General features: G+C 38.9%; 1 protein-coding gene across 1 annotated transcript in view; it reads left to right on the top strand.

Annotated features, from left to right (window-relative positions):
* CTNNAL1 (catenin alpha like 1) overlaps positions 1 to 17,722 on the top strand; it is a 56,495-nt gene that overhangs the window by 19,590 nt on the left and 19,183 nt on the right. The window contains exons 2-7 of the mRNA XM_041476576.1: positions 1,621 to 1,810; positions 7,769 to 7,956; positions 12,734 to 12,853; positions 15,013 to 15,102; positions 15,411 to 15,581; positions 16,618 to 16,818. Of these exons, the coding sequence (XP_041332510.1) occupies positions 1,621 to 1,810; positions 7,769 to 7,956; positions 12,734 to 12,853; positions 15,013 to 15,102; positions 15,411 to 15,581; positions 16,618 to 16,818 (960 nt within the window). The remainder of the gene's footprint in view (positions 1 to 1,620; positions 1,811 to 7,768; positions 7,957 to 12,733; positions 12,854 to 15,012; positions 15,103 to 15,410; positions 15,582 to 16,617; positions 16,819 to 17,722) is intronic.

Raw genomic sequence — 17,722 nt, 5'->3', positions numbered from 1 at the left:
ATTTCTGTACTGATGTTTTGTACCAGAGCAAAATATTCTTCCATCTCATAGCAGTTCTTCCATAGAGGCCAGCACAGTTCTTAGGTATTTTGGCTTTTTTATTTTTCTTGTGTGTGCAGAGTGCTCTATGAACTGTTGATATTTCCCATTGCAAGGAGTTTAATACTGGAAACTTGGCTAAACCAGCTCCTGGCATTCAAAATTAGCCTCAACAAGGTGTTAAACAACACCACTCTTTTTTTTTCCTCCAGAAAGATGACTCAGTGGTATCTGAAGGGTAAACCTTGGGCATTGATCAAATCATGAAGCAGAACAGTTCCTACATTGCTTCCTGCTATGTCCTTGAATTTGTAGTGAGAATTACAGGTACAGCTTGTATGCTCCTGTCCCACCACAGGCTTGACTGGTGGGAGAATGAGTGAATGAAGATTTATGTCTTTTTGAGGAGCAGCAAAGACACCTGTTATCAAGCTGATAGAGCTGAGATGTTCAGACATTTAAGTAGTTCCTGTAATTTTGAGATTCTCTAAACAGACATCTTTGAGCTCCTGGGGATGTGGCTTACAGTGGAGTTCTGTGGCCATTTTAAACTATACTCCCGCTGAAAGGAGCGCTCCTGCCCATCTTTCTTCAGGCTGCACTGTTTCCCTTCTGTCACCAAAAATATTCATGAAGCTGTGCAGTCAGCCAGACTGGCGACCTGATTATGAGGGAAAAATAAAACAACAAGCATCACCTCCACAGCTGAGGTTTAACCCACATTAGATAAATTCATTGCAAACAAGACTGGGAGACAAGGACAAGCAGGATTATTTTTGTTGGGTTTTTATGCTGGTTTAGGATGTTTGAAACTATAGAGTTTAATTTCTCTCCTGCTTCTCACTAGAAAAGAATTCTAGCAAAAAATGTAAAGTCATGTTTTTAATGCAGTTTACAGTTACTTGATTGTGTGTTGCAGGATTGCTTACTGTTCTCATGTTTACCTGATGCCTTGGTTCAGAAGGTGCTTCTGCAATCCTGCCTTTCTCCTCTGTGAGGGGAAAGGATCTCTTTGTTTTCTCTTGTTTGTTTTGGACAAATCTTCAGTCTCCTGCAGCCAGCATGCAGCTGATCTCCAGTCCGTGTGATCCGAGAGGGAATGTATAGCACTTTGCAGTGGGCAGAAGAGCCATGTCAGGAGTTCAAAATAGGAATGTCCTCACAAATTGTTTTATTGATGACTTGTATCAAAATAGCAACCTTTTTCTAAATTCTAGGAAACGCATGTAATTGATGGATGTTTAAATTATGAGTATGGTGCATATTTTAATGGGGCAAGGGCTACGTGTGTAGTGTGAAAGGCTGTTGAGACCCAGGACAGCTTATTTTAATACTGCAAATGGGAGTGGAATAAAAATAAAAAACCCTCTTTAAATTTGAGATAAACTGAGCAGATGAACAACCTTAATTATACTTCAATGTTTTTTTATTCTCTAAGAAGTTAAATGATACCTCATAACAGCGCAAAACTGAATCTTACTAGTGAAATACTGTAGAAATCTATTTTATTGAGTTCAATTCAAAACTTACCTTCAGTACTAAAGTTAAAATGTTCTAATAAATAATTATTCTTGTTTGCAGATAACTACTCTTATTAATCATAAGGATAAACCAAAGCGTTCAGACAAGACTCTGCAAGCAATCCAGAGAGTGGGCCAAGCCGTGAACCTGGCAGTCGGCAGATTTGTTACTGTGGGTGAAGCCATAGCCAACGAAAACCATGAATTGAAGGAGGAAATGAGTGTTGCTTGCATCGAGGCAAGGAGAGCAGGTATGTAGTTACTCATGAAATTGTACTTGTGCCATTTTTGGCACTCTATTTTTAGTGTCGGGCATAATGTAAGAACTTCATTATTTAATTGCTTAACCTTCCTCTGCTGGTTCATTCAAGGCCTGATCTGTTACCTGATTTTGTCACTTACTTAAATTGCTGTCATCTTACGAATAGGGAATGGAATTGTGTGTTGGCTTTGATTTTTATAGGATCATTTGCCTCAAGGAATTACCTGACTGCTCTTTTTTTATGATGTTATTACAGACAAAGAGCAGAGTGTTGGGAATTCAACTTTAGAGTTTATTGCTGCCAAGTTAAAACAGTGGAGTATTTTAAGTTATTTGAGTGTTGTGCTATTGAGGTCACTGCATTCCAAATCTCAGTGTCTGAATGAAGGTCAGTGTCAACCCATATTTCATCAGGACTCAGTAAGATGACTCACATCAGTCATCTGATGACTCCCCTCACTAGAATGAAAATCATATTGTGCTTGCCTTTTTGCTGGATTCAAGTTTTGTTGCAAACTTGCTGTGCGTATGAATTGAATGTGAAGTGTGGATAATTGAGTTGCCTGCTGTCACACTCCTTCCCCCAGAAGACTGTCTAGGCAAATAGAGGGTTGCATTCTCTGATGCTGTAGGAGACTGTCAGTGTCATGCTAAAAACTGCTTTCCTAGATACTAAATACTACTCCTTGCATAGTATTTCAGTGGCCCTCAGTAAATGCATATTCTTAGATCTGCAGTGAAGGCTTCAGTATGACATCTAGTAGAATGTTCCTTTTGTTGTTAGTGGGGCAGGTTTTGTTTTTGCTTTCAAATACTTCTGGGTTATGGGAAATTCTACTTGAAGCTTTCCCAGTTTGAGCATGTGGATGAACCTGCAAGTGTGATAGACATTCTCCTTGCTGTGGCTTCAGGGAGACAATCTTGAACTTCTGTTGTTTATTTGTGGGAACAAATAAATGACTCTTCCACAACCCTTCAACACTAATGTCTTGATTACTGCAGGATGGGTCAGTATTCTACTCCAGGATGTAGGTTACTTGAAACTGATCCGTTAAGTTAAAAAGGGGGCTTGGGTGGCTGTTTGGTTTTTATCTTTGAAATGACCTCAGAGTCCTGAGGATCTTGTCTTTGCTGTGCTAACTGGTGTATGTTTTGTTGGATCGCTGTTCTGGCCTCAGACTTTGGGGATGCAGTTCATACTATTATTTGTGATTAAACGAAAAAAGAAGCTTAGAAATTGGGCATGGTGCTGTAAGAAATCCTCTGAAAATCTCTCAACAATGAGTCACAATGTCTAGAAACATGCTGCTGATGAATGATTGTTCTTGTGATTTGAAGGACTATTCTGAATAAACTTTAGACTGAAAATTCCTAGTTGCTTCAGTAAACTTGGCTGCAAACAGAAATGTCCTAATTTAAAAACATTCCATTTGTTATGTGAAGCATGTGTTTTCTCTTCAGAGATCCATGTAAAATGCTGACAAGCCAAAATTGCCAAAGTTCACATCAATAATCTCAGCTGCTGGAAGAGCAGTGCAGTCTGAATCTCTGTTTCTTGACTTGCCAGTTACACTGTGGTTAAGCATTTTTTTCTCCCTATCACCGTATGCAGGAGCAGCTCAGAACCTAAAAATAGTCTGCAATACTTTATCCCAGCAAAAGACTATAGTTCTTTTGTATTGAAAGTTTTATTTCCTGTTATGCAGTAATAGCCTTAGTCTAGAGGAGTGAAGATATGGCCTGTTTACATTTCTGTCAGCCTCATGTTTACTTTGGCATGGCTCAGTTGTTCCCGGCATTTGAGATCTAACTTACGGCTTACATGGGAAATTCAGTGTAGCAAACATGTTTGCTCCTGGGCATTTGTTTGATGGAGGGTTTTTGTGCCAGTAATATTTCTGTGGACTGTTCAGTGTTGGACATAGTAACGTAGTCCTTTGAGTGGATAAATGTTGTCTGAACTCAGTTTCTGAACATGGTTACTCAAGTGCCATTTTTAATAACTTTGGTGTTCCCAAGTGAGCCAAAAAAATTTCCTGGACAATTATAGCCAGGAATATTGTCTGTATTAATGAACCCTATGTTCTGAGGGCATAGGCAGCAGAAAGCCTTTGCTCTTTAGGGCAGGGAATCTGGTAGAGCTGTTCATATTCTTTTTAGCCAATAAATTAGATTGTGTCTTAGGAATGGAGATTTTACAAGGCATAAAAGATTTCAACACAAAAGGATTTAGAACATTAAGCATCTCAATTTCTGAGAAAAGTAGGGAGTCTTTAAATCAATTGCATATTCTGCAGAGGCTTTGAAGGATGACAGATGTTGTATCTGTTTCTTGAGAAGGGTATAATCAATGATTTGAAGTGTTTCAGACTTGTTATGACTATTTCCTTGTAATAAACCTTGTAATTTGATTGACTCAAAATAGAATCCTAAAACACAGCAGAGGGTCATGTAGCAGATTTGGGGTAACATTATTCTTGCACTGTGTCAATGTTTACAGCGACAGTATAGTAGTGGAATGTGACTTACAGAAGCACATTTTAGATGCCCATCTGTGATTTTTTTTTGTTGTCTTTTTCTCTCTAAAAACTAGGAAAGATTGGCTAATTTAAAAGAGAAAACACATGTCAGGAATAAGTGTCATAGCTTTTCCAGTATTCTCTGCCAGTTGATTACGTATCCCTAAAGGAAGACGTGGAGTAAAATAAAAGCAATAAATAGCTCTCTCCTATTTTTGCTTTGGTTTTAGTACAAAGGGCTAAATTAAGAAGGCTGAAAAATGGAAATTTAAATGGATAAATGGAATCACAGAATAATTGAAGTTGTAAGGATTATTTTAACTCCCAAGAATGGAAATCATGCAATTTCTTGTACACTGCTCATTTCTTACTTCTTTTTTCTGCCCTTATGTAAGGGTGTTTGACCACCTTTGGTGTGGCAAAAGTATTTTCTTACATCTTGTTCCATCACCATACCTACTGGGATCAGTCTGTCTGTGTCTCTCCATACCTGCCCCCTAGGGGGATAGATGTAGAGCACAGAAAACTCTGCCACTGACCTCCTCTTCTTGGGGCAGAGTAAACTTCCCCCCTTCAAGCTCTTCCCTTATGTCACTTGCTCCACTGTGTCAGCTGAGGTGTTGAGGAGCCCAGAAGTGGACATGGTACTCCAGATGCTGCCTCACAAGTGCCAAAAGGAAGGGAAGAATCATTTCGGCAGCTTTCCATATGCAACTGACCATTGCTGCTGACTCCAACTCTTTGTTGGTTCTCCTTGTCTTTCCCCACGAAAATTCCTTGTTGACATCTGATCTCAGCACGTAGGGCTGAGTGGTGTTACCCTAGCCCAGATGTGGTATTTACTGCCCTTGTTGGACTTCACAGATTTTCTATCAGATATTTTTTTTTCAGCCTGTTCCTCTGTCTAGCAGCCCTGCTCTCCGCAGTATCAGACACTCACCCACTTTGGTATTGTTCACGCACTTGCTGAGCATGCTGAGGAATCATCCAGGGAATAGTTTTGATGACTCTTGTCAGTCCCAGAGGTACAGCACTGGAAGTTGACTGCCCAGTGAATTTTGTACCTGTTATCAGCATCCCCAAGCCCAACAGTCAGGTTCATTTTCTACCCACCTTTTTGTTCACTTAGTCCATATCCCTAGATGAAGTTATATGGAAACTAGGGGAGATAGTGGCAGGGGCCATGCTGAAGCAGAGATGCACAGCATTTTCTTTGACATGGATGTGGCAGTTGTCTTTCTATCATTGGAAATATCACCCAATTGTCATAATCTCTCAGTCATGATAGCATGCTCAGATGTGGACTGGTGTGCACCCAGCTGGGTGTAGCTTCCCTAGCAGTTGTCTTTCTATCATTGGAAATATCACCCAATTGTCATAATCTCTCAGTCATGATAGCATGCTCAGATGTGTTTTATGGACTGGTGTGCACACAGCTGGGTGTAGCTTCCCTATCTCCATCTCTTTACCATAACAGGTCTTGTTCCTCATAGCTTACTCTCAGGGCTTAATTCCTGTTCCTGTAGTTGCGGATCTATAGGCAGAGAAGGAAGCCTTTGTTCTGTTACCAGAAGTCTTGAGTTTCTGTGGCTGTCTGAAGCTTTTGACAGGCTGATGTTGCAGGTGTTTCAGTGTTCTCTGATAACTCTTTGTATGACTAGCTGCTTCACCTATGACTTTATTCATCCTCAAGAAGGTGAATCCCATAGCATAAAAAATGGGATAATCATATGCGTCCTTTCTTGGCTGCCAGAAAAACTTTGCATCTGTTTTAATTGTTCTCTGTGTGATTCTACAGCATTTTATGTTCTTACAGATGTTGTTAGGTCCCTGAAATAGGTTAATCTGCTGACAAAGGTGAAAAAGCAGAGGCTGGTGTGTAGTGAAATGAATTTGACTGTGGAGAAAGCTGTGGCCAGTGTGTTTTACTGTGAAATGATCTCCTCACCTAACTGGAGACTTGTCCTACAGCTTCACTGGAAGTGCCTCTAGCTGCCCCTCGCTCTTTGAGCTGCAGCTGTACTTTCATAAGTCCTCTTGCTTCTGTCCATTTCCAGGGCCTTCAGCTGTGGAACTCACTGTCTCAGACTGTACTATAGTACAGTATATTTGGGTGACTCTCTGATTATTTGGAACATGCCTTTTGTGACCTGGCCTGGTCCCAGCAAATGTACTGGAAGTTCCTTTCCATAATGCAATACTATTTAGGCAGGTTAAGAGCCCAAGGGATTACAATTATCAGAGGAGAGAAGCACTATGAAATGTGGAGCTCTGTGGTTTGAAGGGCTGTCAGGCCTTCCTTGTTCTATAGTGTGTGGTATTTCTGGAGTACTAGAATAATGCAGATTTTTCAAATGGGAGCACTGGCTTTATCAGGCTTTTTGAGTATTTTGTCTGCTTAGGTGAATTACCTTCATTGAAGTTTTGAAGATGAGTCATAGGGAATTTGATTAAATCTCCTAAATTTTATCCTTAAGGACGATCTATAGGTCAGCTGTAGGTTGATCATCTTGTCTGGCAAGCTAACCAAAATCATGTCTCAGAGCTTGCCTGAGCTCTGTCTCCCAGATTGCTCTGTCTTTCCTGTATGGCACTACTATCCAGGGTACTCCAGAAGATTCAATTGGATATGGTCTGTATTTCTTCCTCAGATAAGGAAATCCAGCAGCAGCAGTGGATGTAGAGTTTTTACCTGCATAAAAAATAAAAGTGGTCAATTAAGCCTTTTTGAACTATCTAATTAATTAAATCCAAGTTGAATAAAAAGATGGTGATGAGCCAAAAATCAGTGCTTCCTTGCCTTTTTTTCCTCTCCTGTCTCTGACAGTGCCCTGTTTCGTGGCCCTCCTTTGAATGTAAAGTGCAGCAGTCTGTAGTCTCACTGTAATGCTTCAGTTCTCCAAGCTGTAAAGTTACTGTTTGGAATCTATTATTCATGCCTGGAGACTTCTACAGGAATAGGAAACCTATAAATTATGGGAATGCTAATTGAAATTTGGAAAGTGGAGGGGAGTTTATAGTTCTTTCTTCCTTGCTGCATCCCACTCTTTCAGTGGATTGATGCTGCAAGTGTGGATACTGGCGTGACTTTGGCTATTAAAATCAGAAAAATACCTCCCATGAATGTTTTCTCCCTCCACACTCCCTAATTCTGCCCATCACTCCCCCCTCAAATAGCTGTAGATGACTGTGAGGAAATTAATGTATGTTACAGATGGAAGAATAAGGTAGTAGTGAATAGTAATCCACATTTAAATATGGAGAGGGTGCCACCAGCAGTCAGTCAAAGGAAGTAAAGTGAAATAAAAAAGAGTTGTCGATAGCTCTGAAATTTTCTTATCCCTCAAAGGTAAAAGTTAAGAATGTTTGATATCCCAGTATCTTTCTTCTAAATATGGAAAGTCACTTTATTTCTTTTTTCCTTCTAGGTGAAACAATTGCGCAGCTTACAGATGTGGCAAGCTTGGATCATCCAGAATCTGATAGCCACATAACAATCTTTACGGACAAAACGGGTGTGGTGAAAGCTGCAAGGATGTTGCTTTCTTCTGTCACAAAGGTGTTGGTGTTAGCAGACAGAATTGTTATTAAGCAAATTATAACTTCCAGGAATAAGGTATTGTAGCTTCTTTTCTGTTCTGTTTAACTGATACCTGTAGTCAGTGCAAACGAGTGGTGATAAATATGATATTGTCATTGTCTCTCTGGAGGAATTATAAAATAAAGAGATAAAAATGAATGTCTTACACATATTTGTTTACTTACCAGGTATCTGAAAGGGGATGGCTCTAAGCCAGTAGGATTAAAATAACAGTTTTCAGTGATTCTGCATTTTATGTCACCCACATTGCTTTATTCACTTGTTATGTTGGAGAAGATGCTGTGTTACTGCTTATTTAACTTTAAATTTGCTGTGAGGTGAAAAGTGTATCTGTTGGTTGAATGGTCAATAAATCTTCTATTTGCTAATGACAGGATGTTTGTACTGTCAGGATCAAGACAAGGAGAGCATTACAGGATCTAGGCAAAAAGCTGTGAGGAATGCACATAAATGTCTGTGCCAGTGAAGTGAGGTTTACAGATTAAAAGCTTTTTGTGCAGTTTAACTTAGGTCTTGAAACTTAGGATGAAACTACTTGGTTGGTTTAAATAATCTATGAAGGCCCATTTAACCTCAAATATAATCTGTTTCATGCAGTGTAGACTTCACTGTCTTGCCTGTAGGATATTCTTCCATTTTTTTCTTCACAATGTACTAAAACAAAAATAGAAAAATCCTGTATTTGAAAAATGAGAACCTGATAAGGCCTGGGGGTTTCCATTAATTTTGAGCTTGTAATCCAGAGCAGTGCCCCTCTTTCCACTTTTGACTCCTTATGCTGTCTCTATTCCTTTGTCCTGGTTTACTTTCCAGACCCACTGGACTCTATTTTGCAGCACCTAGATCCAAGGCACTTAGCTCAGTCCAGGATTCAAAACCAGTGAAATTACCTGCTTCTCTCTGGCTTTAGACTTGGCAGCACTGATCTGCTGTCTTTGTGCTCATTTCTTCTCCCAGCAGCTGATTCAGTTGGCAGCAGTGTTATCAATACCAGTTTGCTGAAGTTCCTTGCAGCAATGGTCTTTTTTTGCACAGAAGACCAGAATGGTGCATTTAATACCTTTTGCTGCTTTTCTGCTGTCATCTGTGGCCATGCAGTAATCCTAATTAATTTACCTTGCCAAAAGTGTCAGGTATAGACTGTGGAGGAACTGTGCAAATGCACATATCATGAAAGGATAAGGAGGGTTATATCCTTTCAGGAGCAGGCTAGGTTTCTGATAATTTTAAATGTATATGAAAATATTGTCATATATACACCGATGTGAATATAGTAAGCATAAGTGCAACATTTAATTTTGAAAGCGTTTCAAGCAATCTTATGGTCCAGAGTATGTGTATGTGATTCTGACTGCCATAGACACAGAATTGTAAAATATCCTGAGTTGAAGGGGCCCAAGTCCAACACCTGGTCCTGCACAGGACACCCCAAAAGTAACACCATGTGCCCAAGAGCACTGTACAAATGCTTCTTGTCAGGCTTGGTGCTGTGACCACTTCCCTGGAGATCCTGTTCCAGTGCCCAACCTTCACCTCTGGGTGAAGAACCTTTTCCTGATATCCAGTCTAAAAACTCCACATATAAAACTTCAGGCCATTCCTTCAGGTCCTGTCACAGAAGAGATCAGTGCCTGCTGCTTCTCTTCCCCTCACAAGAAAGTTGTGACTGCAATGAGGTGTCCCCTCAGTCTCCTCTTCTCCTGAACAGACCAAGTGATCTCAGCCACTCCTCACACAGCTTCCCCTCAAGGCCCTTCACCATCTTAGTGGCCGTCCTTTGGACACTCTCTAATGGCTTCATATCCTTATATTGTGGCACCCAAAACTGCCCCCAGCACTCAAGGTGAGGCTGTCCCAGTGCAGAGCAGAGTGGGACGGTCCCCTCCCATCCCCAGCTGTCAATGCTGTGCCTGATGCACCCCAGGACGCAGCTAGTCTTTGTCGTCTCTTGGATTTTACTGCATTCTCCTTTGTCTGCATAGTGCACGTGTCTGGGAAAGTCTGCTTTCGTCTGTGGTACCAGTAGACCAGTTCAGGACCAGATTAAACAAATCTCCAGGACCAGATTAAACAAATGATGGTGTCTTATACAGGCCTAATATTTATACATGCCCTAATTTTTATTGTAAGTACACTCCTGAAAATTGTGTAGAGATGCTGCTATGAAGAGACACTGCTATGATAGATAACAAAGAGGTTCTTGCTGTAGAAGACTTTGTGGTATAGGGATGATACAGGCAGGGTTTTAAGAAGTGCACACAAGTACTCTGAGACAGTGTAGTATAATATGGCAAAGAGGATAGAAAGGTAGAAAGAGGATCATCAGTCCTGCCAACTGGAGAAGATTCTGCCTTCTTGAAATGCATCACTGTTCCAGAAGATCTCAGCTCCATTTTTATCTTAGAGGCTGAATGCCTTTTTTATCTTAGAGACTGAGAATGTTAAACTTCTATTGCCTTTTTTTTTTTTGTGCCTATTTCTGAACACTTTTTTCCACTGTCATCATCTTCCTCATGTGATTAAAGAGTCAATCAAGGGCAAAGGACAGAAAAACAGATGAGTGGTTGGACATCCAATCCCTCAGACAAATGAAGTGATTGAGATCTTCCAGAATAGTGATCTGTTCTGGAATCCAGTGCCTGGCTGATGATCCTGTTCCTGCTTTCACATTCTCTGCACCTTATATGCTGTCCTTGTGTTCTTGGTTTGCATACATTTTTTTCCATACCTGCCCACATCTTTCCTACCTCACAAAATCAGTTTCATCGTCCATCAGACTTAGTCACTGCATCGGTGAGCTTAAGGTTTTCCTCCACTTGCTGTCACCAGTCAGGTTAGGAGAGCCAGAACAATAAGCAGGGAAGTGACAGATAGTGGGGGAGTTGCTGCATTGTTCATTTTGGATCAAAATATGGATGTGCCCCGAAGTGATATCAGCCTACGACTGCTGTTTGCAAGGTGACATTCATTCTGCAGCAGTAGCTGTGCAATACCTAGTGCTAATTTAGATGTTAATAAGAATGTAAAGCCTTGGGTTTTTAAAAGTTTTTTTAACCTTTTATTTGAAAGATGTATGTCTTCATTACTATCTGTATGTTTCTTGTTCAAAAAGCTTTAAAACAAAGAATTATGAAGACAACACAGGTATTTTGCATTGTATCGGCATCTTGAATAAGCTTTAGACAAATTTAGAGCTGTCTATACATTTTTTGGATTGTCAGCTCTGCCTGGGATGTCTAGAATTATTTAATGTAATGGAAATGCATGTGCTTTCACTATAATTTTTATTTGACAAGGAATTTGTCATGAGAGAAACACAGAAAACTGTAACAGAGTTGTTTGCAACCAAGGTCAGACTCATAAAGTACAACATTTGATTAAACCTAGAATGGTTGAGCATCGTTAATATTTCTTTATCTATTCTTAGAAGAGAAAGTTGGACCTTAGCTTGTATGTTTTCCTTTTTTATCCACATTTACTTTTCTACATCCTCACTTTCCCAGTCCTGTGGTTCTGTCCTTCTTCCACTCTCATACTGCTCTTTTCACATCTTTATGCATCTTCCTTCCAAGTCCTTCATACTCCAGCCTTTTTCATACATCAGCAGCCCAGTCAGGAAAACTCCTTCCTTCTTCAGCCTTTATGGAACTGGTTGCCCAACATAATGCACTCAGACAGATTGCTGCAGTCTAATATTGCTTGATAAAGCTGTGAATTCCACAGCAGTCGCAGTGGGACATTTGCTTTACTTAGGTTACAGCTGAGATTGAGTGGCTGCTCTGCCACAAACAAATGGGTGCTTCTAGGAGAGTTTGCCAGGGTTGCAAGGAAGGGGGAGTTTGTCATAATCAGGTGAGCACACTGTTTTTGTAGATATTTTTAGCATAGAAAAGGAAAAATCATTTGAAGTTTCTCCCTTTCAAGTATAGTCTGTTAAATTTTCATGTGGTGTTTTATTTCCAGTCTGAAAGACAATATAGAACTGCTTTGAGTGTTTTCCCTTCTGAAGACATTTAGTGGATTTGAAAGATCACTTTGAGATTAGCAAGTATATGTCTAACCTGAAAAATGCAGGTGTTAATTTCTGTTGTAATCCATAATGTAGTGACTTCACAGGATACCTTCAGTAATCAGTAATTTATGAGCTCTGTGATAGTCTTTGCTGAATGTTTAAAAAAATGCTGATTTTACATGCTTTTATGTATCTTGAGTAAGAACTTGGTACAGCTTGGGTTTATTTAGTTCTTTGTTTTAATAATAGAAGTCTCCAGAGTTAGAGTAGGTTGTTACGGAAAGTGCAAAACTATGTATTCACTTATTTTTCACCTTTTCATTTCAGTTTTGTTGAATTCTGTTGCTTTTTTTTTAATATACAGAGCCACCAAAACACATCTGCAACTGTGATTTTAGACCTTAAAAGTTAGGCATCTGAAATGGAGAGTTACAACACAGGAGTATAATCTGCACTTGTTACTGTCATATTAAATTTAAAACCAAATTTTTTCCTGAATCTGGAAGCTGAATCCATCAATACTGTTACTCTTCCTATTGTGAGGAGCAAGGAAAATGTTTTGGGAGGGCTGACAACAAATGACTCACTTTGAATGAAGCATGATAATTAACTTACATTTGATTTCTGGCTGTTGAGTTATTAATGCTTAAATAGTGACAAAATATATACATTTGAAACTACACACCTTAGGAGTGTCAGTAAATAAAAGTACTCCTAGTTCAATTATAATGTTTTTTGTTTGGCATCTTGATAATCTACTTATTTTCCTTTATCTTGAAGGTTCTTGCAACAATGGAACAACTAGAAAAAGTCAGTAGTTTCCAGGAGTTTGTACAGATATTCAGCCAGTTTGGAAATGAAATGGTGGAGTTTGCCCATTTAACTGGAGATCGGCAAAATGTAAGTATTAGTAAAAGGTTGTAAGAGATGTTGCACAGTATCATCTTCATCTTATTATCAGGAACATATGAATTCTTCTGGGATGATAAAAGAAAACAAAACAATTGCTGGTGTCCTGTCTGTGGATCCTGCCCTCTCCTTGCTCCACCCAAAACACGTCTTCTGATTTTAAAGCTCAGCCTGAGAAATATGGCTGCATTGTTTGCCCTACATATCTTCCAGAAGCCTGGGTGTGTGTTATTTTCATTGTCTTTTGGCTTCAGTCACTTTCTTTTGGCTCTAACTTTTCTGGCTCGTTACTCTGGTAGAGAGTTTGTCTGTTGTTATTTGACAGAAATATTTGACGTTTGCATGTTGTGAAAGGACTTCATTATCTTAAAAAACTCCAAAGGGATTCTAATAAAGCATCTGCTTGGTGGTTTGTTAGAGTGGTTTTTTTTTTACTATTGTTATTCTGAAATATTTTTCTAGGTGTAGGTTGAAACCTTCTTATGTTAGGGCAATGAATTTTAGTTCTCACAGGCAGTTACTCTTTCAAAGCCTTTCATTCATACTGGAGGCTTTTTTCCCCACTACTTCCATATAAATTTAAGGGTTTGCTGAGGCTTAAGACTTCTGCTGTGAGCTCTAGTTGCTTTCTCTTGATAATCCAGTCCTCTGTTCAGAACTATACCAGGGTTTGGTATAGAGAGTCAGCAAAATTCAGAATTCCACTTGTATAAACAAATTGGCCAACATCATGTGTTTCCTTTTACTGTTGATGTGTGCATGCTTGGTGTCAAAAAACCATTACTGGTAAAGCTACTTAAAATGAAAGGAAATACCTGCCTAGAAGTGAACTTTTTTTTTTTTTTTAAGTGAAGTATTTTTCCCTGAAGCAGTTGTTTCTTTGAAAGGGAAACATGCATTATTAGGAAGTTGTAGTCACTTTTCAACTATGTTGAATTTTCAGTGTTGAGTGGTCTTCTGCTCTCCCCTTCTTGCCTACTTGACTCTTTTGGCAAGAGTGCTACATTACTACTTCTTCACTTGTGTCAGGACTTTCTTGATGTGCTCAGTTTACAGTGTGAAGACTGCTATGTGGCATTACTGGTTTTATGGGGAGGAAGCATTTCCTCACAGTATTTATAAGTGTGGCATAAATTCTTGAGTGCCATCAGATTTATCAGAGTGTAATGTCAGAATTTCAGAAATCAACTGTTTTCTTGTTTGGTTGTTGGTTTTATTTTTAATTTAATTTTGATCTTAAAGATTTTCTGTAGTTGCTAAGTACAGGCACTATAAAAATGTCAAAACAGGCTGCTGCTGTGATTTATCTGGGTGTTTTTGTTAATCTAGGGTATATTAGGATTAATTACATCCTGTAAAGCTTCAGCTCATCCCATTCAGTTGCCTGTTTGACACTCAGATAGCACTCAGCTGTCTTTGTGAGCAGTGAGAAGATTGTAGTTGTAGCTTTCTAAGTTCTTCCCCTTGTTAGACCCTCTTGCATGTTGAGGGATTCATGCCTTGCCCTCTTCCCCCACATCCTGGTGTGGATGAACTGATCCCCCACATCTGTTTTGATGAACTTTGCTGGGGGTATAGTTCAGTTTTGCAGGTGTATCCATCTTTCCCTGGAAAGTTTCTGTACTCAGAGCAGAGAAATACCAAGGTATTGTTTTTTCAGCCTGTTAAGACTTTTTTTATTACTGGTGTGTAGCAAATATAACACTCAAGTAGAGAAAATATTTAGTTTACATTTCCTCCACTGCAGTATAGTGAAAAGCAGGTGTTCTCTGTTACTATCTTACCCTCCCCTCCATTTCAGAAAATACTTCTTGTCAGCTATTCTTTTCACCTCATTTTTCTGTTTTATGAATAATGCCATATGATAAAGGTATCAAAATTAGCAACAGTTTACATAATGTGCTCTGTATCTTGGAGATTTTCCTTCTTTGAAATCTGAGTTGAATAGAGCCAAGAATAAATGCGTAAATTGAAGTCTGTCTGAAAAGTAAGTTCTAGATCATGACTTAGGCTGAAAATAGCAGTTGTCAGAAATTAGAAAGCTTTCTCACAACCCATTCACCTGCAAGAGTTCTTTTTCCAGTCTCACAAGTTAATATTTTAGATACTGTGTAATATTTGGGTCTTTTTTTTTTTCTTTTGATGTTTAGGATTTGAAGGACGAGAAGAAAAAGGCTAGAATGGCAGCATCTAGGGCTGTTCTTGAGAAGTGCACTATGATGCTCCTGACTGCTTCAAAGGTGAGTGAGTTTGTGCGCCCTTACACAACTTGGCTAAATCACAAAGCATGGCATCGTCCAGGAGAGCTGACTCTCCTCTCTCAGCCCCACTTTAGATTTCATGCTAAAGAAGGGTATAAGTGTACAGAAAGAGGAAAGAAAATCTTTATATTCTGAGTAACGGTGTGAATTCGACTTAACAGCAGTTCAACAGAAAGAATTCACCATATTCTAAACACATTTTTTAGACTTGCCTTAGCAGGAAGCATTCATTTCAATATACTGCATTTGTACTCTTTCATAATAGTCACTCTGCTTTCTTTAAAAAGACTTGTCTGAGGCATCCAGACTGTGAGTCTGCTCGTATTAACAAAGACGGAGTTTTTCATCGGATGAGACTAGCTTTGGAACAGGTGATAGAAATTGTAACTGACTCTAGACCAAATGGAGAGAATGAAATGGCCCCCATCAGCATATATTCTGGCATCAAAGAATTCAAGGTAAGAGTAGAAATAATACTGTTTTCTACAGCCAATAAAGTACCTCTTAGCTGGGATTTTGGGGGAAAAAAGTGGTATTAGATTTGAGATCATGGAGCTGCATCTCTTCAGAGGTATTGACTTAAATAACTGTCCCAAAATGTTAAAGAATCTGTCAAGAGGTGACTATAATTTAATTGTCATTGCCAAAATACACCCCTCTTTCTGAATCAGTATGCATTCAGAACTCTAATATTTTGTTGAGGTGATGCATTGACACTGAAAAAACTGAAGTATCAGGATCTGATCAGACCTTCATTAAAATAGTTGTTGTTTGAGAATTCTTGCTTTTTAAGTGTTAATGTTTTTAAAACTGCACCTTAAAATATTAATACAAACATTTAAAAGAGCAAATTCAAAAGAAATGTTCTGAATTGAAATTGTATCCTGTAGCTCAATGGACTTTTTTCCTCATAAAGGCTTTTCTAAATTTCATACTCCACTAAGAACAGTTAATGAGCAACCATGGCTTACTGCTTTTGGCCTGGCCCTTTGATTCAATTTATTTGTTTATCCATTTCCCCTCTTTGAATTTCCACTGAAATTTTTTGAGAGTGCCCCAAAGTATTCAATTTACTACATACACATTTTTAGAAAACTACTCAAAATGGATTACATGGATGTGGAAGGATTAAACAAAATTGGAACATATATTTAATTTCTGAAACTTCTTGAAGTTTGAAACTTTGTATTGACAGCAGTAGAACAATGATGTATTTGCTGTTATTCCTTACAAGGAATACAATGATGTATTTGCTGCTATTCCTGAGAAGGTGCTAGTAAACTGCTGATTGTATTATCACTTTTAGGAAACATCCCAAACCCCAAACTGCAGGTCTAGACACAAGCAAATGGTTGAATCACTTTGAAAATAAGGGAGTAATTTAAAAAAGCATTAAGGAGAAAAATAAAACGTAAAATGATAAATCTGGTTTCTGCATTTGCGTCACAACTAAATCACATAAATTCTCAAGGAAATGATGTGCTTCTTTTTCAGAACAAGGTTGAAGGTCTCCGTGAGAATCTTTATTTTCTCTCAAAAGAGAACCTTTCAACAATGCTGGAAGTTATCCTGGAACATACAGAAGACTTCACAGACTCTGCCTATACCAGTCATGAGCACAGAGAGCACATTTTGGAGCTGTCTAAACAAGCTAAAATGGAACTAGAGCAGCTGGTTTCAGTGTGGATGCAAGCTGTAAGAGCTTTTTAGCAAAGTAAATCTTTTCATCTCTACTTTGAGAAGAAATTTTGAATGCAGTCTTTCTTCTGGTCTAGGAAGAGAGAACTGGGTGTATTCCTCACAGTGGGAGCTGATCAAGGAAGCCACAGTTCATTCTGTGCTTTTGCAGCTTCCATATGTTCTGTCCTCCCCCTACCCCAGTGGTATTGCTTCATTGATTCTTTGATGGCTAAATTAGGCTACTGATGGCAGTAGACTAATTTAATGAAGATGTGAGTGGAAACAAGGCAGTGAACAGAAGTATCACTGCACAGTCTTAAACAGTGAAGTCTTTTGGTGGAGTAGTTCAGAGATTTCAATTGTCTTGATCCCATAGCTGTGACGGCAGTTTTCTTTCTTGTTTCCAATGGAAACAGTTAAACTGTTGGAAAGGGAAACATAAAAAATTGCCTGGGTTTTCAATATTATGGAGAGAGAAGAGAAGAGAAACAATAAGACAGGCTATTTTCGTTTGTCCTTTTTTACATTATTTAAATGATGAAGAAAAGAATCATGTTTAGAAAAAGCTTTTACAAAAGAATCATGTTAAGCCTGCCCCTAGCATTTTTCTTACTTGTTCCTTGAAAATTATAGAAGATACATGCAAAAGGGGTAGCGAAAGCAGAGATGGAAAATGCAGCTTCTGGTTTTGATGCTGACTTGCTTTCAGTCTTGCTCCTGGGCATATGTATAGCACAGAGACTTATCAACACTCTGAAATATGGCAGATGTGTCCTGGTATAGGATATTTACTTAACTGAGTGTATTTCTTATGAGAAAGTATTTTTGTTCCCTTTTTCCTCTTTGAATCAGGTACTGCCATCAGGTGTTTTTAATGCAGTAGTGTAGTTTGAAGGGCATATAAATCTTACTGATAATA

This window comes from Pyrgilauda ruficollis, unplaced genomic scaffold (genome assembly GCF_017590135.1).
Source record: "Pyrgilauda ruficollis isolate IOZ18807 unplaced genomic scaffold, ASM1759013v1 scaffold39, whole genome shotgun sequence".
Lineage (NCBI taxonomy): Eukaryota > Metazoa > Chordata > Aves > Passeriformes > Passeridae > Pyrgilauda > Pyrgilauda ruficollis.
This window is presented reverse-complemented; position numbering and strand designations above follow the sequence as displayed.